Genomic DNA, 27,791 nt, shown 5'->3' on the forward strand with positions numbered 1-27,791 from the left:
CTCCTCCTCTGTTCTTTCTTCCTTCAAACATTTTACAAATCAGAGGCTTCATTTTGGGTGTAGAGGAGCATTCAGAGAGAATCCCTTGGCATCAAACGACTTCTGTTTTTTTAGTATAATAAGACAAAAAACATAATTCCTGATGGGGATCATATCACATGCCTAAGTTGCTGCAAATAAAGGAATTAAGTCTTCTCTGTATTTATAATGAAGGACAACATTTAGACAAAAGCAGATTTTTACAATCACCTGCTTGTGATGACATTTAGTCATCTCAACATATTGTTGACAAGCTCATATTGTAATGACTGTTTTTTTTTTCAAATATAATATTCATTTTATTTATGTTGGCATAAGTAAAGATAATCACAGCCAGAATGATATACAGTACTAACAGGTATATCATTCAGGAAGAATGTTATTTTATAAAAGGTAACAACAGTAAAGAATGTAACTAGATTCTGGATTTAATGATAAAAGGATTTGCATGGGATTTATGAATCAGCAAAAACTTGGTGGACTCAGATTTCCTCTTTGCCACCACTGAGTTGACAACCAACATTATCAAGACTGATGCCCATTACATTTACACACAGTCACAATCTTTAACTATGTGTCCAGTGTATTATCTATCATTTTTATTAGTGACAGCCAACCACATCTGCTCACCAAATTTGGAAAAATAGAAACGCCCATTTCAAATTTCTGAGACAAAATGATAAATAGAAACATGCCCTCATCGGGGATATAAACAAGCAGTCCCAGCTTAATATCATATATTTTATTATTCTGTTGGTCCAACACCTCAACCCTGGCACTGTATCTGTGACTTTTATTACTTTTTGTTTTCCTCTGTGTGTCTGTGCTGTTTTGTTAATATTTCTTGAGAATGTTACCAATCTTTACCTGTGTTGATTAAAGTGAGGCAAACTGCTGAGAAATGAGACAACGCTGTGCATATAAGGTGCATTTCTATTAGCGGGAGTTCCAGGTAAACTCACCGGACTGGAATGTCTAGCAGGGCCGACAGTTTCCTCAGCCCGTCCCGCCGGCACGTCTCCATTACACTATAGCGCCACACAAGAACCTTTGACTGACAAAGATAACACAGCAGACCTCCAGGTGGCAGTAATGTGTATTTTCTGGTGGTAAAAGAGATGAAAAAAAAAGAATGCAGCAAATAAAAAATAGGAGAAGAAACATCTCACAATGGATGCTACTTCCATTTTTGTTTACCTTTTTAACAAACACCAGGGTGGTAGGGATTGAGTTTAAAAAAAAACCCTGTCGGACTACAATGTTGGTGTAATACACTAACAAGGCTGGGAATGACTCATCAGCCCATCCATTGTTTTTTTTCTTATAATCTCCAACTACATCAAATGTACTCGGCGCAAAATGTCTGTGGTCCAATGGTTCAAATGAGTTGTGGTCACATGAATTATGTTCCGGTTGAGATACTTTATGTACTTAAGAAAACCTGATCAGGCCAACCTGAGTACCTCTCTTACTAAAGGAACATTTTTCGCCCTATAAAGTTTTCTGAAGGCGACTCTTACAGGGCCGCTCCTGGTAATGGAGACACGTGTCAACGACCCCGTCCCGAAAAAGCTACCAGGAACTCCTGCAATTGGAAATGTGCTTGTATTCACTAATACTGCCCTGGATAATGTTTATGGGGTTCGGACTTTTACAGCGGGATGTACCGTTAACATGTTGACTCGACTGTAAAAATCAAAAATGACAGTCACATTTAACCGACACTGAGTTATTACAATGCAAGGCAACCAGCTGTTTGTACATCCCGCTGTAAAAGTCTGATGGCAGCTCTGCAGATATTTAATCTAACTAACGTTTACAGATGATGAAGTGATAACCCATAACCATTGACTCAGCCGACTATCAATCAATCATATTAGAAATACATTTATTGCTTGATGTTTGCATTATTGCTCTCCTGGCATGGTACAAAAAAAAACCCTTAGAGTTGGATATGAAACAAATGAGACCACAATGGTTTTTTGAACCAGACTGTAAATATGTTTATTTATGTTCTAAAGTTGTATATTGTAATGGAGATTGACGGTCTCAGCTCCGCATGGGGTCCATTCTGGAAGTCAGATGGTTTGCGCTTGCTTGAAACACACAGATAAATCGTCACTTCTTCATGAAACATTAATATTCAAAACCACCAGTGGGATTAATCCTAGTGGGGTTCCTATTGGTCAGACACTGTGCAAGTACATTTCATATGATGTCATCATTTCAAAGAGAAATGAACAAACATTTTTTTAGCTCAGAGGGTCCCCCTGCAAGTATGGAGGTTAAGTCACTTTTATCTTGTTCAGTCTCTTTCTCAGTCACTCTCTGATTTTCTCTTCCGTCATCAGTTTTGAGTGTGATAGTCGCCTCTGCCATGATGTCCACTGCAGCTCTGTGAGCTGGTTTCAGCATTGTTGTTGTGTGACATTGTACCGTAAAGCAAAACACAGCTGTTGTTGTTGCAAGAGAACCCTGAAACAGGAGTCAAAAGTTACTTTTAGTACTTTCTGTTGGTAGTAGGGATTAGAGAACATGAGAGCTGGATGACATATTACAAAAAAGAAAAAAGAAAGAATCATACAACTGAAGTTGACACAGGTGCATTTTATAATTGCTCAATATATCAATCAATCACACTTTATTTATATTAGTCGTCATACAGTTGAATGTAGCAGAAAGTGGTGTATACTCTAATTATGTAAAATTGTACGTAATAAAGAAAAATTGTGAAACTAATTTCTCCCCGAGCTCAACCAAGCTCCAAAATAAAAAGCATTTAACCCCGCACCTTGCCACAAGTATTTATGTTTCCAGTGAATCATTGCATATTTCACCTGGCTTTGACAAGGGAAGCATTCATTTGTTGTGGCTGTTTCGTTGTTTTTTTTAGCAAAGACAGACATGCAGAATGTTGCAACACTTTCTTAAAAACAGTCTGGATTTATAAAATGCTGGCTCGTGGGGATGATACTTCCAACGATGTTTGTATTTCTCTATGATAATAACTTAATTTCAGGCTAATCTGAAAGATAAGAAAAACAAGTAAAAAAAAAGAGAAACAAGCAGAGACAAAAACAGCAACAAGCCCAGGCCTCTAACATTGAATCAAGACCACTTCAATAAAACTTCCTTAAAAACATTACAATTTCAGTATGCACCCTAATAAGCAGGTAATTTCTCAAGTCAATATTAATGCCAGACACTATGGACCATACTCAGACCTAAACTCAATAATCATAGTTACGTTACCATTTTTCTTTTTTTCTCAGTAAAACTGCTTCGTTGCATCCTACTCCTAAAATCGTTTGAATGCAATTACATTTGAAAAAATTAAAAATCCCCAAAAAGTTTTCTTTTTTAGGAACAGCAGTTTAAAAGGTCTACCTCTGCCTTCTCTGTTGCCTTACGCTTAACTCAGACAATTCCAGACATGTCAGAAAAGGACCAAGTAGACGTTTGTGTTTTAATATAACTTACGCCAGTGAGAAATACATGCAAACACACTATTGTGATGTGGTGACATCTGCTTCAATGTGGGGATTAGCTTGCTGTCTTGTGAACACAATTAGACCTACAGAATGTCCTTTTCCCACAGCTTGCTCTTTAAGGTCTAACAGGGTTAAAATGGGCAACATTTCTTTGGTTGCCCTACTCTCATCTACTGCAACATACAAGAGAAATAACTTCAGACTGGAAAATGTCTCTGTGTTTTAAGGAAAGGTCATGCCTCTGAACATGTAAAAGAAAAAAAGCATCTATATTTATTTACACAATTTTAATGACAAGGGTAAGTGTAGGGTGAAAACATGTCAGTGCTATATCAACTCTGCAAAAATGTCTAAGTCCAATTAGTATGAGTAATGAATTAATAATAGATTTCTTTCCTTGCTTACAGCAGAAAAAAATACTAATTATGCTTCGTTCTGTTGTTTTATTCATTTCTTCATTCCGTTTGAACTTGAATATCATAGAGGGTTTACAGTGACTGTGAGTAACATAAAACAAATAAATCACTATAAAAATATTGAGTCAAATGATTTACTGATCATAAAAAACTATAAGAAATAAAAGTACATGAATACAATACAAAGCATGCAGATGTTCCATTTGTTGTTGCAAATACAAAAAAAATGTCACGTGGAGCAGGTGGGAAGAATTATTTGCCCCCATTAATTTAAACTTGCATTGGGTTACCAAGGAATTTGTTTTCAATGTGCTTTCGATCAATTTCCAAAAAGGTCTGAAAACAAAAGTTAAATGGCAGATTTTCAACTCACCTGAGAGAGTTTTGATAGAAGATAATCAGGGAGGTCTAGTTGATGTGGCTCGAGCACCAATCAAGCAAATCCACTGAATACATTGGGAACTTTTTAGCAAGGGCTTTTTAGATGAACAGCATGGATGTTTATTGCGTCTCACAGTAGGAGAATACAATCCCTTCTTTTCATAAAGGTTGCAGTGATGAGTGTTATTGGCTTCCCCAGTGATGAACCTGAGTGTAGAATGATAAACAGAATCCGGGGCTTGAGAGTGGGAGCAGACGCATGTCCATAAATGACATCATCCTAATCTAAGGCCATTAGAGAAGAAGCTTCAGTTGTTCTCTTCTGACAAAACGTGGGGAAGTGGATCCTATTTTTGTATTAAAATCTTGCAGACCTGGTTTAAATGTATGTGTGCTTACATCAATAAAAGAAAAAAAAGCCATAGCAAGTCATAGAATAGTTGGACATATATAAATACTAATATTTTTGCTCTATAGGGATGAGTTAAGTGTATATGTCAATGCTGTTCTTGGTTTCATGATGCACAAAGACAGGATATAGAAGGAAACAGCTACACTGATTCGGTCCGGTGCATTAAATTGTGTCATCAAGCACACCACATACAATAATTACCAGTGTACACTAATTTATATTAAAAAAAAAAATCTATTTCACAGTTTCAAAGAAAGCAATCCCGATTCACACCCTTTTTTAAATGGGTCCCTCCTTTTCCATGTTCCACCTCACAAGCAGATTTCATGAAATTCAGCTGGTCATGCTCACAGGCAGACAAACTGCAACATAATGCTGCCTGGCTTTCGCGGAGTGAAAGAATGATGCTTCATTTGCCAGGGAATGAGTTTTCTTTGGAATGCTGGATGTAATATAATGTAAACTACAGTGTACATTTTGATAACCGTTGCTTCTGAACATTTTTCTATTGGACAGCTTTCTGATATATTCAGTTGGCGGGATGGATGGTGTAGTCATTCGGGCATGATTTTAAAGGACAAAGGCATATTATTGATAGCTGTATGACATTAAAATGTCCATGATGTCGAGCAAAGCAGTAATCTAGAGACCTCTCCTAATGTGAGCCAGTGAGAGTCCTTTATGTATTTCGTGTGGTGTTTTTTTTTTTTTTTTTTTTTTTTTGCTGTGATGATGCAAGAGTGGATGGGATGCATGGGAGGAAGATTTGCAGAGAGCAAAGGATGAGAAGCAGGATAAAAAAAAGGGAAGACTTGAGAGGTGTGGTGCAAAGAGACGAATGAGCCAGTGAAGGAGAGGAAGGGAAATGGAGAAAGAAGGAGGAGGAAGGGAAAGCAGAGAGGAGCCTGAGCTCAGACACAGCCCTGTGTGTTGCCATGGTGCAGGCTCAGTCAGAGCTGCACAGTAGCTTTGCTGCTCAGCTAGCTAATTACCACAGACTGCAGTGCTGATACGCAGGCGACCGAGAGCTTTCTGGTTATCTTAGAGCTTCTTTTATGTTTTAATCACCACATTGACACACCAGCTCGAGTCGAAGAACGAACAGGTTTTTCTTAAACATGTAGAAAAGTGTGTATGTGATGACGTAGGAAGCACTAACTCAACATAAAATCCAAAAATGTACTATTGGTACGTGGTAAACCACATTATTGAACATTGTAGTGGTGCTCAGCTGTGTCAGCAATACCACTTGTGTAATACAAAGAGCTCTTATAGTGCAGAGCTTCACTTTTCATGGACTACTGATGCTCACTCAGAGACTGTAGATCTGATCAGCCTGCTTATAAAACTCGATATGGGCCATTGTGGATTATTATTCACCATTAAAATTTCCAATTATGTAATCAGCCAAATCCAAAAGCATGCATATGCTCACTGGAACATCTCAGCTGGCAGGAATGAGGAAACGAAGGGAATTCTGAATGGTGGGAATGTTACAGTTCATTCATACTGATTTACTGACTTACTGAGAAAGTAAGACATTTTAACAAAATCCAGCTGCATTCATGATAGGAAGCTTGTTTTTCAAAGACATAAGTGAAAATGTGTCTAATTTCTTAATGTATTATTATTGTCATTATTATTTACCATTTCAAAATTCTCCACAGATTCTCTGTTGGGATGGGTCAGGACTGCGGGCAGCCCAGTCCAGTACGTGTACCATCCTCTAGGTCTTTCAATGTGTGCAGAAAGTGGTTTAGCATTGTCTTGTTGAAAAATGAACCGACATCTCTGTGAAATATGTTGTCCTATAGGTAGCCTATATTTCTCTTAAATCTCAGTTTTCTTTCTGGATTTATGCCTCTACAGAAGTTTAAATGATATTTGCCAAGAGCACGAATGCAACCCCTACCCATCACAGACCCTGGTGTTTGGACTGGTTGCTGATAAAAGTCTGGATGGTTCTTTTTGTCTCTGGTTAACCCAAAGCACTAGTTTAACCCAAATGAAGATCAGGGATACTGATGAAACTGTACAACACTGTACAACAGTCCATCAGAGATGCCTTCCAGCCCGGAGACATTGACACCACATGAGGCTTTTTACCTGAACATAACATTTTGAAATGGCATTCATGAATGTAGTTTTGTATTGCTGACAATGCCGCACAAAGATTTCCTAAAGTAATCCCTTACTCATGTGGTTGTATCAGCAAAGTTGAATGTTTGTTCCTGATACGGTGAGTGTGTCCACCTTTCATGGATACGGCTTTTGTTCTAAATCATCGTTACAATTACCTGTTTGAATAAACAAAAAATACATATACTAACATATCCTATAAAGTAGATGTGAAACACCAACAAAAAAACAAGATGGACCTCTGGTGACAATGAACAATGGAGTTGACCAAAACCATGTTTTGGTGGAAAGGTTGGCCTCACATGCAAGAATTTTACCATAAACATAATAAACATAATATTTGTATATATTTACAAGTATTGGCTGAGAAAACAGTCTGGGCGATTTAAAACTTTTCAGGAGTTGTTCTGTACCCTTGAAAGGGAGGTATTGTAAAAGTAACTTACAGATAAAGTATAAAAAAGTGGAAAAAAGCCAGCTCAACCAACTAGTGGACAGTGTATGGTGAGGAAGACTAGAAGGAGCCAAGCAAACGAGTTTATCAAAATGTCAAACAATTCCCTTCAGCTCCGTCACAGAGGGTTTTTGTTTTAAGCAGTCTTTAATCCTTTTATCAACACATTCTGAAACTGAAAACAGTTGTATATCTTATTGCGCTCATTTTGTGTTACAGTGGGCACTGTCTATCGGAGCTTGTCTTCGAAATCCGTCCAACATAACAGATTTAATTTGTTTTGACAGCCAGCTGGTATGCGTTTTTTTCATCACAGGAATCCCTGTTAGGAGTCTTGGCATTAAAAGATCGAGTGTTTTCAGATCACTGTGTCATCTCTCCAGTTCAATAAGATGGCTGCTCTGATCTCAGCTAAGCTGCGTTCTTTAGGGGACAGTGTTGTCTTGCCTGATTGCAACCTAAGGTGGGCAAGAAAAATGGAAAAATCTGGACCCCCAACAGGAGGTAGATTGATTTGGCAATCACATAAGTGCTACAAATGTTAAAAACAATGCCCTGTTTTTCTCTCTGCTGTTTGGCTCTAAATACATAAGCATATGGATAAATGTGCTCATATATTCATAACTGTCAGAGGGAAACTAGAGGCACGGCTCTTGTTTTTGTTGCATCGCCTGTTGTCCTACTTACTGTAATTTTTCATCACTTCAACACCTACACGTATTGTGAGCCAGGGCTCAGGCAAGTGTAGTGAATGGAGATATGCAAGTGTGTAGGTGTTCCTGAGTGGAGCTTATAGAGGAGCGTGAAACCTCAGCTATGACTTTGGGATCTCTGCTGCTGAATGTAGAGATAGCTCGTGCCCCTTCTGTCTGAACTGTAGTCTTATCCCTCTGTCCTGACTTTGATTTGTAAACCAGCAGCAGTTGAGCAGCTGGTTATACTAGTTCAAAGCCATACGAAGTCAAAAAAACAAAAACGTGTTTGTGAGTGAAGTTAAAGTCACACCCTCGTAAAACATGTCCTTTGTCATATTTTCTCAACTTTTTTTAAATTTTGGGTTAAGGTTTTTTCAATTTTTGAAAAAGTTGAGAAAAATATGTTTAAGGCCACTATTTAAAGAGGGTGATGATATAGGAAGTAAGAAAAAAGCAACGGCATTTAAGAGGTTTAAGAATAGCTGTGGCCCTGACAGGGGGTGTGGAGTGAGGATAGTGGGTAGCAACATCACTGGGACCATTAAAACAGAATTGCAGAATAACGTTCCCAATTAAAAGGGGGAAAAGTAATTTAAATTTGGATGGGTCTAATTGAAGCTTAGGAGATTCTCTGGGTTGCTCTGGAAAGGAATGAGGGAAGTGAGGTTAAAAAAAGTGAATAAGGGCAAAATGCTCTCATGAAAAAGAACAGCAGTGGGTTTGTTTGATAGTACACAGTTTCAGATTGTAAAGTTTTATGTGGATCATCTTTGCCAGGTTGAAATACTTTTTGGATTTAGCAGTTTGGGAAGTAAAGAGAGTTTAGACTGATGGAGGAAGAGACCAGACAGCTTAAGCTCACGTTGATGGAACAGATGATTGACTCATATCAGTTGTGGTAAACAGGAAGCTACTGGAGCAAGTTAACTTATCTCATATAAAAGATATATAAAAGACAGATGTCGTCACCAGGTCTGAAATGTGAAGCCAACCAGGAAGGAACCTTAAGTCGATGGTCATTAGGATGTGGCCATGAAAAATCTTATGCTGGAGGAGACAGAAAGGCTAAGTCTATGTCTTTTTTGACCTTTTAGGTTTCTCCATAAGTCATTGTTCTCTATGCTGAACTTAATTCTCTGCAATAGATTTTAGGTTGGAAAAAGATAATCAATAGTTGAATATCTTTTACACAGTCTTAGACTTAACTTAGCTAAAAGTCTGGTGATTAAGGGAAGATCACACTCAATTAAGTCCTTTAGTAGAAAATCTGAACTTTTATGTAGCCCATGAAAAAACTTTAAAGGAAAAATCTAAGTTTTATAATCAAATATAAAACTGTTATCCGAGTCAGAATGTGATATTTGAGAGATATAGTGATACACTTGAACCAGCAGTTCTCAGAACTGTTTACTTTAGTAAGCACATATCCAGAGAAGTGTTAATTTATTCCCACTGCCCAGAATTTGACATTTCAGATTGCCCCACAATCCGAAAAGCCGATGCCACCCTAAACATTATTAACATCTTCATTTTCAGCAACAGCATCAGCATTGTGTTAGCTTTGTACGGTGTTGGCGGAGGATATATATGGGTAAAAAAAAGAAGAAAGAACAGTGTTGTTGTTGTTAGATACAAAGATAGCCATCAGTTGTGAAAATATCTAAATGGCAGCAGCCAGTTGTGCAGTTGTGCGTCGCTCCAAAGGATCCAAAGCACCATAAAGGAGCAAGTTGAGCAGCTTTGTCAGCTGAGCTACAAAGGGAAACAACTAGTCAAGAGCGGTGAGTTAACATGCTGTAGTGACCTCTGATGAAGAGGAAGACATGGGGGCGGGATTATCTGAAGCATGCCGATAACACTCACACCGGCCAGTCTTCCTGCAGTGTGGAGCTTCACCAGTCACACATGTGGGAATGTTTTAGTGCTGGCTGTGTTGGCTGGGAGACCAGGGACTAGTCTGAATCAGCAGATTATTATGGGCCGTGTATGTTAGTGCGCTAACTGTTTTTACTGTTAGTTTGAGAAGAATCACAACCAATTCTGCCACTCCCTTTTGTAAGCGACATTGGAGAAGTCAGTCAGAGAAAAAACTGATTTTAATGCTGCTGTATTTATATACACAGGACTCTTGGTCAGTACTCTTGATAATTAATAGATACATCTGCAACAACTACCGTATGCTTCAGTTAGTTGACTGAAAGGATTTATCAAGTTAACATGCTTCATCTGATTTCAGCTTGTTAGCTGCATGTGTTTTATGTAATAATATATTTGATTTGGGTTTGGGACTGTTGGTCAGATTATTCAAAAACTTAGAAACATATCTCTGCAGCCTCTTGAATAATATTTTTGCCTTATTTGACAGTGATGTGTAATCTAAGAAGATCTGCCACTTAAAGCATTATATTTATCTTACTAGCATTGCATGTAATAATAATGTAATTATCTGACTGTATGGCCACAAGGCATTATTTTCTAAGCAATGAAGCACATTTTTTTTATAACTTCCTCAGTAAAACGTCACTTCCAGTGAATTATACTGTTGCACTTTTTATTTCCCGTATTTTTAAATCATAGAGATACATTTTAGAGTTTAAGCTGCCAAAGTAGTTGACTGGCATCAGATTATGGACAATGAAGGTCACATCAGTCCAGAAAGCGCAACACAGTAACAGTTACAATTATTTTCAAACAACGTGTCTTTTGACCCAAGTATATTTAAGCACCAACACCACAAAAATGATCTGCATCTGGCTCTTGGTGTTGAATTTCAGATGTTTAGGCATACCACTTTGATAAGATAAAGTTGAAAAACAGAATCTCTGAACTGTCATCTATCTCAAACCCATTATACCCTAGTAGTGTGATATGTCATAGAAGAAAAGGGAACATAACAATTTTTTTTTAAATTCAAATGTTGCTAGAAACAGTACGCCAGCATCAACCGCACCGACAATTACTATTATTTACAATCTGTCTTTATCCCACTGTGACACGTCAAAGTGCCCATTTGCCTCACACTGCTGTGTGTTGAAGGCCTGCACACAGAGACACTGTCAGGTTCAAAATTGTCATCAGACTTGTAGGCCCTCTTGAGCAACACTGTTATGAATATTCGTTACACTAAGTACTTTTCCCTCTCTGGCTGCACTTGTGAAGGTCAAACTAGCCAGCTCTCATTTGGAGCTGCTCAGCACGACAGAGAGGTAAGCCACGGCATGCCTTTGTAATATTACATAAAGATGAGGCGGGAGCATGTCTGACAGCTGTGATGGACTATTAATTATAGTTTCATGGATGTGCGTGTGTGGTTTGTGTTGGGAGGGGGAAGGGGATGCAGTCAAAATGCTCAATCATAGCCATTAAATTTAAAAACTTTAAGCTTTCATGGGGTTGTTTTATGGGTGAATTGATTAATCTTCTAATTGAAATGAATACTAGATTGTAGGAAGAGAAAAGGGTCGGTTGACCTTTACTGCTTTGGAATTTTCTTTATCGCGTCTCGTTATTTTCTCTTTGTCCCTGACATTGAGTTTTGACAGTGACAGTTTGTGCGAGTAAAACATCTCTCGCTGTCATGTGCTCATCCTTCTCGGATCCATCCATCTGTCACTTCTTTCCTCACCTTGCCTCTTCCCTTCTCTTTTTCCCTCTGGCACAACGGGTTCAGCATGAATGAGATGTTAGGTGCATGGTAATTGAGTAGTTATTGATTGGACTGCAGCGTGGCCTATGAGAAGCCAGTTAAAACCAGAGGATCTGAACAGCATCACTGACTGCGTCTCTGCTTCTGCTGGAAAACATAAAGGCAGTGCTGCGAGAAGTCACTTGGTCTTTCAATGATATATCAAATCAAATCAAATCAAACTTTATTTATAGAGCACCTTTCATGCATAGAATGCAGCACAAAGTGCTTTACATAAAAACAATACACAAACATAAAACGTATTAATGCCCTGCCCCCCCCTCCCCCCGTCCCCGCACACACACACATAGACAGACACAAGCACACCACAATTCACCCAAGTTACAAACACAGACACATACGCAGACACACGGTGTAGACATGGCTGAGCACTGAGGATCCAGGTGAGGAAATGGTAACAGGGAGCCGTCCACGCTAGGAGGTCTCATAACCCGCAGCTACAAGGGGGGGGGGGGGGGGGGGGGGCACAGACACCATCCCGGCCCGGACGGATAGAGGATTCCACACCACAGCGGTAAAGCCGTGGTGCAGAGCTCCACAACCATCCAGGCCAGAACCACCCCCAGAACGAACCCCCTGCAGGCCAGAGTCACTCCCAGCATGGAAGCTCCCCATGAGTAAACACTGGAGATAAAAGCTGCAAGAAAGCAGGATAAGATAGGCTATGAAGTTAAAATACACACTAAAAGAGTTTAAAAGTATAACATACAGTACATGTAACATAAAATCCTAAAAGTACGTCTAGAAAGCAAGATATTAGAAACTAAGAGAATAAGACAATAGAATGTATAAAATAGACCATAAATAATGACTAAAACATTTAAATATAACATTGAGATAAAACAATGAGATAATAAAACAGGATAAACTAAAAATGAATATAAAACAGAGTAGTAAGATCCAACAAAAATAGGTGTGAGCATAGAAAATTATAAAGAGTTAAATGAGTCAGTTAAAAGCCTGATTAAAGAGATGGGTCTTGAGCCTCTTTTTAAAAACATCAACAGTCTCTGCGGCCCTGAGGTTCTCCGGGAGGCTGTTCCACAATCGGGGACCATAAAAACTGAATGCCGCCTCCCCGTGTGTCCTGGTTCTGACTTTAGGTATGGTTAAAAGGCACCGGAGGACCTCAGGGTCCGCGAGGGTCGATAGGGTAAAAGTAGTGCAGACAAATAAGAAGGCCCAAGACCATTAAGACACTTAAAAACTAGTAAAAGAACCTTAAAATCGAAACCTGAAGCGCACGGGGAGCCAATGCAGCGATTTTAAAACAGGTGTAATGTGCTCCCGCCCTCTGGTCCTCGTCAGCACGCGTGCGGCTGAATTCTGTAATAATTGTAGGTTGTACATGTTCTTTTTGGGAAGACCAGAGAGCAGGGCGTTACAATAATCCAAACGACAAGAGATAAAAGCATGCATTAGCACCTCCGTACTAGCCTGAGAGAGAAACAGGCAGACTCTGGCTATGTTCTTAAGATGGTAAAAACCTACTTTGTTATGTTTTTAATATGTGGAATAAAAGTGAGCCCATAGTCAAAAATCACGCCCAGATTTTTAACTGATTTTGAGGGTTTCAAATCCTGTAACTTTGGTAAAAGTTTCTCTCTCTGGCCTTCAGGACCGATGAGTAAGACCTCTGTTTTGCCCTGGTTGAGCTGTAGGAAGTTTGCTGCCATCCATGACTTGATGTCTAAAATACAGTTAAAAAGGGCATCAATTGGCCCAGAGTCATCAGGAGACACAGCGATGTACAGTTGCGTATCGTCAGCGTAACTATGGAAGCTGATGCCTTTTCTCCTGATGACGTCCCCAATGGGCAGCATGTACAGATTAAAAAGAGTTGGACCTAAAATTGACCCTTGGGGAACCCCACACCTTATTTTATAGGTTCCTGAGGAACATGTATCCATATTTACAAAGAAACTTCGATCAGTGAGGTAGAACGTGAACCAGTTAAGAGCAGTACCAGAGAGGCCGACCAGGTTCCCCAGTCTATTTAATAAAATGTGATGGTGTACTGTATCGAAGGCGGCGGTTAGATCCAGCAGAACCAAGACTGTTTGTGGTTATCTAAATTACACCTGATGTCATTTAAAATCTTTAAACATATAACATATAAATATGTCATAGCACATTACTATCTACTATTAGCACTGATTTTATTCCAAGAAGGTTTGCTTCAGCGTTCGCTACCATTTGATTGACTGGGCACATGATCTGAGCAGGGTTAACTGTCATACTTGGCTGCAGTGTCACCACTGGAGACTCAGCTCCCATGTCAGTGAGCCGGTCTGAGAGAGGAGCTGATATGGAGATATTCACTAAAGAGGAAAGGGTTATTGCCCTGTCAGCATGCCATCACTGTGCACATGCTGAACCCTGTTGTTCTTCCTCTCCTTTCTGCCTATAAGGAAGTTAAGAGTTTGAAAACACAAGTAGTGCTGACACTTTAAGAACTAAGCTAGTGCTTAGCTTTCCTGAGTTGTGACGTTCAGTGCAGGGCGTTTCAGCTCTTTTTATTCAGACTGATGTTTTGGCTCAGCTCAGCTGAAAAAAATAATGCTTTGGGCTCCTAAGTGGCTCTTAATTATCCAGATGTAGCCATTTTTAGCAAATGAGACAAAAGTAATAACACTCAGGACATTTGAAAATAACAACAAAACTTAAATGGATCAGTGTAATTAAACCAAAGCAAATATGTTTGGTGTAGAAGCATTTGCTTAAAAAAAAATGAAAGAAAGAAAGAAAGAAAGAAAGAAAGAAAGAAAGAAAGAAAGAAAGAAAGAAAGAAAGAAAGAAAGAAAGAAAGAAAGAAAGAAAGAAAGAAAGAAAGAAAGAAAGAAAGAAAGAAAGAAAGAAAGAAAGAAAGAAAGAAAGAAAATTAAACAATCTTCCTCTGCCCTTCCAGGACACTTTTCATGATTGTCGGTCAATCTTGAAATCTTAGTATCCACTTCCATCACATTACTACATTCAGCCTATGCATGGAGCAACAGTGTCCAAACGATTTGCAGAAAAGATCATCCTATTATACTTTCATGTATCAATAAACTACTTAATTTCCCATTGGGGATTAAAAAAGTATTTTGAATTTGAATTTGAATTTGAAACCAAAAAGTTAAAGAGGAAACATGAGGAATTTTCTAACTTTATGAGTGACACCATAATGCTAACAAATCTGCAGCCTGACACATCACTAATGTAGTTTGATCATAAGCAGGACTGCAGGGACATCTAGTGTGAACATGTCATGAAACATTTGAAAACCGTTTTTTAGATTAAGTTTTACGAATAAAACAAGCAATCTTTATGGTTAATAAGCTCTACAGGTGCTTTGATTATTTTACTTTATTGCAAATGCAAATGTACACTCTTGTCTATATCACAAACAACGATCACGTCCAAACCAGAAAACACTGGTCATCTAATCCATATGTGCACCGTATGACTTGCATTCAGGTCTTTAAATACACATAGTATAAAAGCTGGGTATTTACTTGTTGTCATTTTTTGCCATCCATTCTCTTAAATCCACATGTCATAACACATGTTTATGATTCCTCCTGATCTGTGGGATGCTGTGTGCTTTTATGCATCTGGTGTAGACAAGTAGCACTGAGGGCAGTGAGGCGCATCCACCCCATGGCCAGGAATGTGTGACGATAGAGCCGCAGTAACTGCAGTGAGGCAGCAGTGAGAAGCCTGAGAAATCAAGCAAGGGGAGGCGGCTAAGGAGGCCCTCTGGCCAATACCGTGCAAGCACTGGTTGCCATGGGAACACATTGATTATTTAACAATTTGGATGAAGTCTCTGCCCTACACTTGCCAAGGTTCACTGGGACTCTTTGTGGCATTACTGTCCCGAGGGTCTGCAACCAAGTGAGTGGTATCTGATGCAATGCCACCAAGACATGATAAACATGTACGGTGATGCTAAGAGACAAGAGAGAGGCACACGCTCTCAACTGACAGAAGAGCAAGATGATAAGAACCATTATGGACAGATGGGTGAATGAAACAAGAGAATAGGAGAAAGAAAGCCTTGTAGCAAGTGTGTTTTCATCACTCCTGGTTGTCAGTGAGGACTTGTTATGATCTCATGCTGGGGAAGCAGTCTGGACTTACTGACGCTGCCTGTACATGAGGTTTCTGTGTCTGGTATATTACCTTACTTCGTCCAGTCTCATAGGCTCATAGGCTCATACATCCGTGATGTTACATCTTTTTGGGCAATCAGATATAAAATTCTTATTTGATGAAAATACTTGTCGAAGAGAACTAGGAAAGAACTAGGAAAACTTGCAGGGTGCATTGTGATTTTTTGTTTTGTAAACTGGATTAGGCCATCTGTTTCAAGGGCTCTCAAAGAGCCACAAAGTCAGGGTGTTGTCAGACACAGTCATCCGGTAGGTGAACCCTGAATTCTTCTGCAGGTGGCTTTGCCTGTAGTGCCGCTACCTCGTCACAGTGGTGGAGACCCACAATTACACTTTAAATCAATTAAAATATGGAACGCCCAAATTCATACTTGTTTGGAAATACCATTTTCCATGCATGAAAAAAAATCTATTATTTTGTTCTTGGAAGGCAGCAACTGCATGGAATTTGACTGAGGTGACTGCCTTGTGAGGTTTTCACTTGAGACCCCTGTTTCGTTTAATGTTAATGTTATATGTGGTACAAGGCTCTTCTACATCTCTGGCCTTGTACCACATATGTAATCTTTCTTAGCCCTAATATTGATGTCGTCTGACCCACATTCACCTGCAACACACATTCCCATCCCCTCCTGGGGTGAGAGCAATTTCCAAGACTGTTTTCATCTTTACTTCTGTGATCCTGCAAAAATCCAGATACTTCAAGTCTGAGTTTGCCTGCAAGTTATCCTGTATCCATAGTAGTACAGCCTCCTGTGTGGGTTACAATCTTCAGTGCTGGTCAGATCTCAGGATCTTTAATCAGCTTTATTTTTGCTGTGCATGAGGCTAGCACAGAGGTTAGAGGAGGATGATAATCACAGTCCAATCAACAGAGCAGTAATGCAATCTATTCAATGTCACCTGATCTATCAAAGTCACAGATCCAAAGTCACCTAAACACATTTCTAAATGTTTAAGCTCATAGTACATTTTTGTGCTTTCTTCTTTTTTTTATGATATTCGAATAGTTGAATAAAACGGAAAACTCAGACCAAATTCATACTGTTTTATCTAGCTTCAGTGTTTTCACTGGTTTGCACTGGTTTACTGTGAGTGTGAACATTCACTGCAGGTATCAAACCGAAGCAGGTCTGTTTTGTCACATGTAGCTTCGTGGCAGATTCAGTAGTTAAGTCTGTCTGTCATCGAGGGACAGCAGTGGCCTGTGTATTCCCTTGTGGTTCCCTGAACCAGTTTCATCACTTCTTGCTGTATCAACTTGGATTTTACGGTTTTCATTCACAATATACAGTCACTATTACAAAACCCCTGGTTGTAACTCCTACGTTACAGTCGGTTTCATCATTAGAATCACTTCTGGATGTTGGGCCTAAGATGAAGCTTTCATCAGGAATGTCCCAACACAGGCGTAGACGTGAGCATCTGTTGTTCCATGTGCAGATTACAGCAAAGGGCCAAATGTGCTGACTTGAGGAGAGTAGCAGCCTCAGCTGTCCAGAGTCATTGCCTTCACCACTGAGTGGAGCATGTCATACCTACAGCTCCTGGTTATCTGAAGAGAGTCTTGCTTTCCCAAGGAACGCAGCACAGAGAAGTGTGAGGGGTTGGAGAAATGATGGACATCTTGTGATGAGCTTTTCATCAGAAGGTCAAATCTTTTAAGAATGTCTTTCAACCTGCTAATGTGCAGAAACAGGCGCTGCAGCAACACGCAGTGTTATTGAAACCGTCAAACAGAGGCCTTTACTACATTTCAGATTCTTAACCTTGCACCATATGTCTTCAGTATGATATTTATCCAAGGAGTCGATGTAAGGTGTGTAGAACAGTATTTCTATACAAATACATGTTTAGAAATACATGGAAAAGCTGTATTTTTGAATAAATAAATAAAGGAAACAAAATGAATATGAAAATTGACCGTGTTTACATTTCTTGTAACCAAATCCCATAAAACACCAAATGTCGTATGACAGTATCTTATTGTAAAGTTTAATGTTTACATTTACATGCATGCATTGTATAGTAAATAGACATTTTGTGAAATCTTAAGAGGGTAATTACAGATCCCTGTATTTCAGATGCTTGAGTGCTGGCAGTATGTACATATTTTGATGAGACTGGGTGATAAGAAAAAAGATGCACAGCTACAACAGGACCTCAGGAAGCATAAGGTCCCAAAGCAGCACCGTTAGCATTCTTTCACCCACACAACTTGATCAAATCAATAGAAACTAAACTGTCAGAGTGCTGGATGAAATACACAACGGCCATCAAACTGCTCCTGAACGAACTAGTGTGTCTCCTCCTTCACAATTTAATTTCACCATTTCCTGTCTGGCTGCTTTCCCTGCTCGGTCATTCTGCCAGACTAAAGTGGGGACAGAAACACCAGGTGGCACAATAGAGCCATGCTGAGAGGTTAATTGTTCTGTGAAACATATTATGTAGCATTTGATTGTGGATTAAGTTGGGGTTTGTTTGTTTTTTTGTTTGTTTTATATGCTTCTTAGTAAAAATGTATGTTTTTTTTGTTACTATCAAAGAAAAAACATGGCAAGTATTCATCCTTTCTTCCAAAATCATGTGTGACGAAAGTGGCAGGAATTTGAAATATAATAATGACTTAGTTAAACTTTATTTTTCACTCCACTATTGCTTTTCAATAAAAAAAGACTGAATGTCATGTTATCCCAGATATTCTAAATTATTGGATGACATTAAACAAAGGTTGCTAGCAGGATTACAGACCACAATAAATTATTTCTGTTGATTTATCTGAGTTATTGTACTGTTTGGTTTGCATAAATAAAACCGAAAAAGGCTGGTGACAGTGTGAAATGGTGATATCTTCAGATTCTGTTTTTTCCAGGCCAAATTAAATGATAAACAAGATATTTGACACTAAATAATTAATGTTTTGCATATTGAATGCAGCAAATGAGTAGAATATCTGAACAAACCACCAGGGTTAACACTTATATTGTATTAAATACAATACTTGTTTTATTTGACAGCTGCTTACTTCAGCTGTATTACATTTAAAATGACGACGTGAAAATAGACACAAATGTTAGATTTTTCAAAATTACTGTAATTTTTTGATGTCAGAGATCTTATTAATCAACAACAAAAGTCACAGCTTTTTGAGGTGGTGGATTCTATTGCCTGATATCAGTATATTGTTAAAGGTCAACATTGCCTCAATAATTAGATGTAGTATTAAACGATAGACTAAAACAGATATTTTGGTCTTTTTCTGTTATTCTTTAAATGCCATCAAATGACTTACTAAACCAGCAAAATAATGCTTTTTCTACGTGATACTACATGGTGTTATTTCTCATGGGTGTACAGTGAAAGTAGATGTGGGATAAACATATTGGCCCAACAGCTGAAACACAAGCTGGTTTGTTTTATGAGGTGACTGCAGGATGTCTGGCTGTGGCGGTTAATAAGCAGCGGTCTCTCTGCCCCAGTCCTCATTCTCAGTCCTGACACCTTTCAGTGCCCTCCCCGACGTTCTCAGTCCCAGGGAGACTCGCTGACTGTTCCTGTGGCATCTACTGCACCCAAGCAATAGTGTGTGTACTGCATTACGTCTGTGTGCTGCCAGCCTCACACACTGAACTAATGTGCATCTCTTCATATTCACAGGCCAACCCTCCCCCCATCATTGTCAACGCAGACTCACTAGATGCAGGCCCTTATGTAAGTATCTGCTCTCGTTGTCTGTACAGTATATATTCCTGTTATTCTTGCTTCCTCTGGTGTACGAACATGTTAGTATGTTCATATGTGTGCGAGAAAAAGCCTCCTCCTGGTAGCAACATGCTGTTCGCCATGTGGACCAACATCCATTATCCATCTGACTGCTTGTTTTGTAGAAAATGTGCATCCTAAGTCTGTGTTGTCATAGTGTATACAAATCTTTCCTTTAAAAAGAAACGGATACATGGTGACATTTTTTTTTTTAGTTTGTTAAAAAAAGGTTTAATATATTCTTTATATTGTATCAGTAATCCTTTTCTCCACGGTTCTGTCTCCACATAGATTTCTGTTTATATGGCAAAGGATTTAGCTGTGGCATTTATATTCTTGGCTTTTTTTTAGAAAACAGCATCATTTCTGCTCAGTGGTGTAACTCATAATTATGTTTTTTATTCTGACAGGTAAACGGTAGTGATGGGATGTATAAATATGAAGAGATCATTTTAGAGAGGGTAAGCTTTACTTTTGTTTTCATATTCTGTCCATATGGTTAACACATTTCTCTCTCATTTATTTTCTGCATGACGAGTGGATTGCTCCCCACTAGATGGTAGCAAGCAGCTCTTTTTTTGTCCCCATTGAGCCTAAAGAAACTGAGTATCAACAACAAACTGGAACCTGTAAATTTAGGAGGATTTTAGGTTAAATTGTGTGTTAGTTAACTTATTGCTGTTGCAAAAGGACTATATGTGATGTCTTGTGTAAGTAAAGGCACAGAAAAATGATGCATGGCTTTTTACATAATCCTGAAGCACATGTCATCAGCAGATGACAGAAATGTAAAGTGCTCTCCTATTGTTCAGCAGGCACCACTGCACTTGGCAGTTGTGGCTCGGCTTCTAGTGGGGGAGCTATACGTTTCTGCTCTCATTTTCCACCCACATATAGATGCACCTCCAAACCCTCAAAGGATACATGGTGTCTCTCTGCTCCTTTTGCTCTAAGTGGCATTGCTGCATGCAGAAAGCTTAAATAAACTATGAAAAGTCACACTGTAAAAGGTCTGTGGGTGTGTAACATTTAGTGGTAAGGCCCAGTGTCGGCTACTCGTCTGGGCTCCTGAGCAGCGCACTGGCAGGCCTCGTCCTCCCTCTGTCCTAATTTGTTGCGACTGTTGCTCATTAATTATAGAAAATAATAAAGTGAAGTCTTTCCTCAGCTGTCTTTTTTGCTGCCTGCCTCTGCAGCCATGACTGTCAGAAGCAGCAGTGTGCTTGGACCCACTGGTTCAAAATGGGGCCTGTATAATCTTGGGGATAGGAACTGCAGGAGGTGGCTGCATCTCTCCTGTTAGGTGCATGTTGTCAAGCAACAGAAATTGTGCTCTTAAATTGAGCAATTCACTTTTCTGTGGATATTCCAAGGCATATGCATTCCTTTAGGTTTATGGAACATGTGTGGCATATTAAATTAAGTACCATCTCCTGAAGTATGCGTCATTACTGTCATTTCTCTGCGTGTTAGAATGCGAGTTCACAAATTACTGAAGAAACCCTTTCAGCATTTTGCTTCAGTCACATGATAGTATTACACCATACACATTACAAATAGTATGTGCTGTGTATTACACTCTACTGAGAATGCCAATATCCACCTGTGTATAGGGGAACTCTGGCCTGGGCTTTAGCATTGCCGGAGGAATAGATAATCCCCACATTCCTGATGATCCAGGGATCTTCATCACTAAAATAATTCCAGGAGGAGCAGCTGCTATGGATGGACGGCTGGGGTAAGTTTCCCTCTTGAACACATGTAACTCCTCCTCGCTTCGCTCTTTCCTTCTTTTCTTTCAAAGCTCTGCTGCATCCTCCATCCACCTTCTACTTTCACCTCTTTACTCTCATTTTTAGCACTCAACAGCACTTTGTCCCGCCAGGCAGTGCTGTGTGGGAAGCAGAGTTTCTTTAGCCCTCTGCCTCCCAGCTCTGTGTGCTTCATCAAAGTTATGATTCACTGCAAAACAAAGCCTGAAACATGCGAAAAATATGATATGAAGTGCTTTAGAGGTTTCTGATTACATTAGCCTTTCCCGGGTCCTCCCACTTTTATGAAGCAAACAAAGTGTGATATATATCCAAACATTTCCTCTAACAGGGTAAACGACTGCGTGTTGCGTGTGAACGATGTGGACGTGTCTGAGGTGGTTCACAGCCGGGCCGTGGAAGCCCTGAAGGAGGCAGGGCCTGTGGTGCGACTGCTGGTCCGACGGAGGCAGGCTCCACCTGAGACAATTCTGGAGGTTAACCTGCTCAAAGGGCCCAAAGGTGAGAGACTTGAGGAGATACATGTTCACTTTCAAACATCCCATCTTAGTCACCAGTGAGTCATGTTGCAGTTTTTACATTGAGTAAAGATGCATATTAATAGAGAACCGAGGAAAAATGCGTGCGTTGAAAGGATGGGAACTGATTTGACTGTGTGCTACTCAACCAGGCCTGGGATTCAGTATTGCTGGAGGGATTGGGAACCAGCATATCCCAGGAGACAACAGTATCTATATTACCAAGATCATAGAAGGAGGAGCTGCCCAAAAGGATGGACGGCTGCAGACCGGAGACCGCCTGCTAGCTGTATGTGCATTCATCTCCTTCTGATTCTGTGACCATTTTAGTTGTTTAATCAAAACAAATGGAGTGTCTGTGTGGTTCACTGGCAAGCTCAACAAAAATATGGCAGTTTCTTAGACATAGAAATAATTGTATATAATATTAAATATATCTAGTTTGATTTTCCCTCCGTTTACATTAACTTAAGCAAGAAAATGCAAGACATCATTTATTATAATAATAACAATAAACTATTTGGGCCAAGAAGTAGAGGAATAAAAAGGATCATCAGCTGCATTAGGGTTTAGTACGTTTCACACCGGCTTCGCTGTGGAAGTTCTCCCCGTGGTCGCTTCACTGTCAGTCCAGCAGACCCCTCTCAACCTTCACATCATGCCTGACAACCAGTTTGATTCTTCCTCATCACTGACTTTTCATTTATTCATGAGATTTATAGAACAATTTAAACTTTAAAAATGCAAAATCATCAAGCTATATTTGAGAAAATTGTGTTATATATTTAGGACATTTGTTACTTTTTATCTAATGTAAATATAACATCACCACAACCACAATACCACTTTTGTATTTCTTAATAACAACTATAAAGTGCGAATGAACAATTTAATTACATCTAAAAGGCCTCCCATCTCACTAATAGATCTTGTGGCACTCTAAACTGCTGCCATTGTGGGAGTCAGATGTCAAGCAAGCTGTCACTTGATTTGTGTGTAGGAATATTGGCTAAGAAAAGTATTTGATAATTATGAATCAGAGCTGGGATACCTCTGTTTATAAAAGTCTTAAACTCCTTCTACAATAAGCTGAAAGCTTACACGTCTATCCCTGATGGCAAAATATGAGTGAATCAACGTTGAAATATGGTTAGGCAGAAACATTGAATCCATGTTGAACCCATGTCCACGACAAACAGAATATGTTGATTCAACATTGATTACACATTGGCATTAGAATTGGATGATTGATTGATTGTTGATCTACCATCAATCATCGACCTTAACCAAAAATCATCTTTTTGACCATAATTCAACGTTGATTTAACGTCTTTTGCTATCTGGGATGTTACCGACTAGAAGGTACACGGATCATTACGTTCATGGAAATCCATTCAGTTTTCAGATCGTCATGTTTTTCAACATGCATCAGGTCCATAATTTCCAGTATTATCTTTTGCATAGTCAAAAGTAAAATAAAAAATTGCGTGCCTCTTAAACATCAAAAACACAAGCTTATGTCCTGTAATGTTACTGAGGAAAAGCCCAACTTTTCTCTATTTTTGTTCAGATGTTCTGAAATGTCATGATATTTTGAAGCTATGATTCATTATTTGGTTGGCTAGTGTTTTGGCTGTGTGATGTTGTAACGCCTCAGTAAGGGCGCAAGACTTTCAGGTGTTGATGCATGCATGTTTCCTCCTCTCATGTCTTGGCAATTTGGACATTCAGGTGAACAACATCGTGCTACAGGACGTGCGTCACGAGGAGGCAGTAGCTGCGCTGAAGAACACCTCTGATATGGTTTACCTCAAGGTGGCCAAGCCAGGACCTGTGCACCTAAACGACATGTATGCCCCTCCAGACTACTCCAGCAGTACGTATCTACCTCGTCTTGTTACTGTTATCCTGCTGATCTTGTTTCCATACTGTCAAGGTTCCAAACAGCATTTTATATTATCTGATCCACAAACTGCCAGCTTCAAAACTAGAACAAATGTATTCATATAAAATGATTGATGAAAGGTTAAGGGTGATATGTAAGTCAGGGTCCACGGAAATTAGTTTTCCACCAGGAATCGTTTTTTTCATCTTTAGCAGAAAACTTTTTTGTGTTGGATCACTGTTCCCCAAAACTGCAATGCCCACACGCCCACATGGTAAATGTAGTAAATGCTTACACACACACACACACACACACACACACACACACACACACACACACACACACACACACACACACACACACACACACACACACACACACACACACACACACACACACACACACACACACACATTGATACAAGCAAACACACTCCCTCGCACAGCAACGACAAACACAGTTCTCTGCCTCCCACTGACTGTGGACGGTTTCTCACATCCCACCTGCTCATGACAGCCCACATTCTTGAGCTGCAGCTTCCTAGATTTATACAGAGCAGTGATTTAACGTTGGAGAGGGTCCATTGTGCACTTTTTTTGTTGGTTTTGTTAGGGTTTAAGTGAGCCCCTGCTATTAGAAATTAGTAAATAGTATCTGGTATACATTATTTAAACATCTCCGTACATTTTAGTTGGTGGTAATTACATAATGTTCAGAAAATTACATCAAAGAATGGAGAAGAAACACCTAGATCTTATTTTTGTGGTTCTGACCACCATTCCTATAACTAACTTAACTAACTAACTTACACTTATATACAAATTTGCTTCTGTTACATTTTATTATAATGAACTAGCTTGACATTAATCCCCAAAGGGAAATTATATTTTAGCAGTGGGATTTAAAATTTAAAAAAAGGACATAGAAAACTGCTGCATGGTAGGCTTTGTTAAAATCTTCAGAGTTCATCACTGACGCATTAGTGTTGTGTTTGTCGCCTAGCAACAACTGTGGCGATTATGTCACATGCAGGATCTGCAGGTAACACTGGTAAACTCTGTCACTACAGCTTGGTTGGAAACTCAGAGCCAGTAGTTCCACATGCTGCTGCAGAGGTGTGCCGTCATGGTCACATGTCCAGGATCACGTCATCTGTTGTGAACACGCACTGCAAACACTTCTACTCGACTTCTGTTGGTCTGCCTGAAGTCTTTTCTCCACCTGTGTTATCTGAAATTCATAGAGAGAGAAGTTGGAGACCAGAATATGTGGCTGCATTCATGTCTCACTAAACACAATATTCCTGCTTTCTCCTATCAGTGCTCCTAGCCCATCCATCCCACATCCCACAGATACTCCCCATGTTGATAGAATAGAATAGAATAGAATAGAATAGAATAGAATAGAATAGAATATAATATCCTTTATTTTCTCCCTCAGTGGGGAAACGTATTTGTCGTCAGCAGTACACACATATAGGGGAGGGGTAAAAAGACTGAAAAGTCAGAAATAAAAAATATATAAAAAATACAAAAGATACGTATAAAATATGTATAAACAGGATATGAACAGTATATACAGTTAAACAGTGCAGAAAAGCAGGTGGAGTGTTGTGAGGTAGATTGGCAGATATTGCACATCTTAAGTTATTGCACATATTATTGTCATATTATTGTCTGTTGGCTACTGAGAGCAGGCCTGGTTATATAGTCTGATGGCAGCGGGGAGGAAGGACCTGCGATGCCTCTCAGTGGTGCATCGTGGGTGATCCAGAGGGGAATAAAAAAAAAAGACACAGTCAAAAGAGCTTCCTTTTTGCTCTCCATTTTTCTCTAGCTCTTCATGCTTGACCTCCCCTCTTGAACTCATCTCCATTTGAGTGTGTTTTTTTTCTAGTTATTAGCTGGTCTTTGGAAAGCTCACAGTGCTGCTGCCACATGCAAACAGCTTAACAGTGTCATGGATAGTCATCATAACAATAGTTAAAATGTAGAAGAGTTAGTTCACACAACAATATTGTTGTCCCATCTTTGATCTGCGGCGGTTGTTAATAGTGTGCTTTTGCATAGTTTTCTTGTGTAACTGTTATCTTGATTATGGGCACTCAGCATTCATTTTGGCTCATACAAAAGATGCATACAAAAGTTTTATTAAGGTGGAACCTTCCTGTTAAAACATGAATAAGATGCTCTGGAACTGTCCTATTATAGATGCTTTCTGGAAATACGGGATTAAAACTATTTTTGACATTTTAAAATCCCATATTCTTGATCCTAAAGTCTGGATACTGGGAGATATTAGTTCATTAAACATGACTTATCATAAAAAGTATTTCATTCTGCTTGCCGGCACCGCGGCAAAAAATTGTATTTTAAAAAACTGGAAATCAGAAAACCCCCCAGCACCCAAACAGTGGATCAATGAACTTGGATCATATTGTACTCCAGAAAAAATATTGTATTCCGTTAGAAAAAAACCTAGAGACTTTGACCTTATTTGGGGACCTTTTTTGGATTTTTTGCTTTTAATGGACTGATGATCTGAATCATCGACTATATTAATGAATGTGTTTACGCAGGACCTGATTATTTAATTTATTATTCATTTTTGTTCTAGTATAGACATATGTTAAATGATTTTGAATGATGTAATCTATTGACCATATGAAGGAGGGAAGGGGAGAGGGTGTGCTGTTGTTTTTTATTTTTATTTACTTTTTTTTTTATTATTATTATTTATTTATTTTGGTTAAATTAATGTTATGAAAAGTAAAAAAAAAAAAAAAAAGGGGGGGAAATATTGATAATTATATTGTTATTGTAACTCTTATTTCTTTTTCTTTTAATGCCCTCAATAAAGACATCTATACAGAAAAAAACATGAATAAGATGTAATTTTATCTTACAGAAGCAATAGATGGGGAAGCTGGTATTTTATCCTGTGCATGTTGTAATCATTCTTTCTTTCCCCCTACTGGCCTGGCCCTCCCTCCAGCCTTCCCCCCCATGGTGGACAACCACGTCAGCCACAACTATATGGGGGCAATGGAGCCCAAGCCAGTGTACCCGCCGCCCCAGGTGACCCCGTCCAGGTACTCGCCCGTTCCCCGCCACATGCTGGGGGAGGAAGACTTCACAAGGTAGGTTACAGAGCATTCCCTGCAAGACCATATTCATGTGTAAGCACAGGTTCGAACAAATAATGGCACAGTTTGTCTGGTGTGGTCATAATTATCATGGCTGTGGAGCAAACTCGTTTAGGTCTAAATTACATTTTTAAAAAGCATTTTTGCCTGGGTTTTATTTTGTTAACAATATCCCCCATATTGTTGCAGGCGTTCATATGTATTGTTGTGGGATTTTTGAGTATACTTCCATGTGCAGTTGTTTAATTGCCGTCATGAAATGTTAGATGAAGAAAATAAATATTTAGTTGACATATGTCATTGGGTTGAGGCCTTGATGGTGCATAGGACATTGTGACCACACAGTGTGGTGACTGTGTGCTAACAGAGACCCCTTGTCGCTTCTTATGTTTGTTACGACTGAGTTTTAGCCTTTGACTTCCTATCCAAGTAGTGGATCAGAAGTAGCATTCATAGGGGCTTGATGAGACTGTCTCATGAGGCTTTGAGTCAGCTTTACCCACAGCTCTGGGGAGAGAAGGCTGTATGTGTGTTTATATATGTGTGTGTGTGTGTGGGGGTGTGTGTTACTGGATAAGCGTTTGTTATGTTGCCCCGTACTGTCCTTGTACAAGCTTTCTACATGACTTGTATGTGCATTTGTCGCATCTTTGTCGGTATGTGTGCTTTCCTTGTGTCCTACACTTGTCCCGTTCACTGTGATTCCTGTACCCCACAGCAGGGCTGAACCTATTTACAGTGTCATCCACAAACCTGGGGATAGCAAGGTGCCTCAGGCCCTCTACAGAGGCTTCTCTCCTTCCCCTGCTCCCTTGT

At 39.4% G+C, this 27,791-nt stretch overlaps 1 protein-coding gene across 9 annotated transcripts in view; it reads left to right on the plus strand.

The window, feature by feature from the left end:
• The window catches only part of dlg3 (discs, large homolog 3 (Drosophila)), a 105,403-nt gene that overhangs the window by 39,441 nt on the left and 38,171 nt on the right, over positions 1 to 27,791 (plus strand). For 7 of the 9 annotated variants that reach the window (XM_061725515.1, XM_061725516.1, XM_061725517.1 and 4 more), the window contains 7 exons: positions 19,551 to 19,604; positions 20,066 to 20,116; positions 21,269 to 21,393; positions 21,759 to 21,928; positions 22,098 to 22,234; positions 23,677 to 23,821; positions 26,807 to 26,969. In XM_061725515.1, the coding sequence (XP_061581499.1) occupies positions 19,551 to 19,604; positions 20,066 to 20,116; positions 21,269 to 21,393; positions 21,759 to 21,928; positions 22,098 to 22,234; positions 23,677 to 23,821; positions 26,807 to 26,969 (845 nt within the window). The remainder of the gene's footprint in view (positions 1 to 19,550; positions 19,605 to 20,065; positions 20,117 to 21,268; positions 21,394 to 21,758; positions 21,929 to 22,097; positions 22,235 to 23,676; positions 23,822 to 26,806; positions 26,970 to 27,791) is intronic. The other 2 variants (XM_061725522.1, XM_061725520.1) reach the window with 1 other exon arrangement.

Source organism: Cololabis saira, chromosome 7 (genome assembly GCF_033807715.1).
Source record: "Cololabis saira isolate AMF1-May2022 chromosome 7, fColSai1.1, whole genome shotgun sequence".
Taxonomy (NCBI): domain Eukaryota; kingdom Metazoa; phylum Chordata; class Actinopteri; order Beloniformes; family Belonidae; genus Cololabis; species Cololabis saira.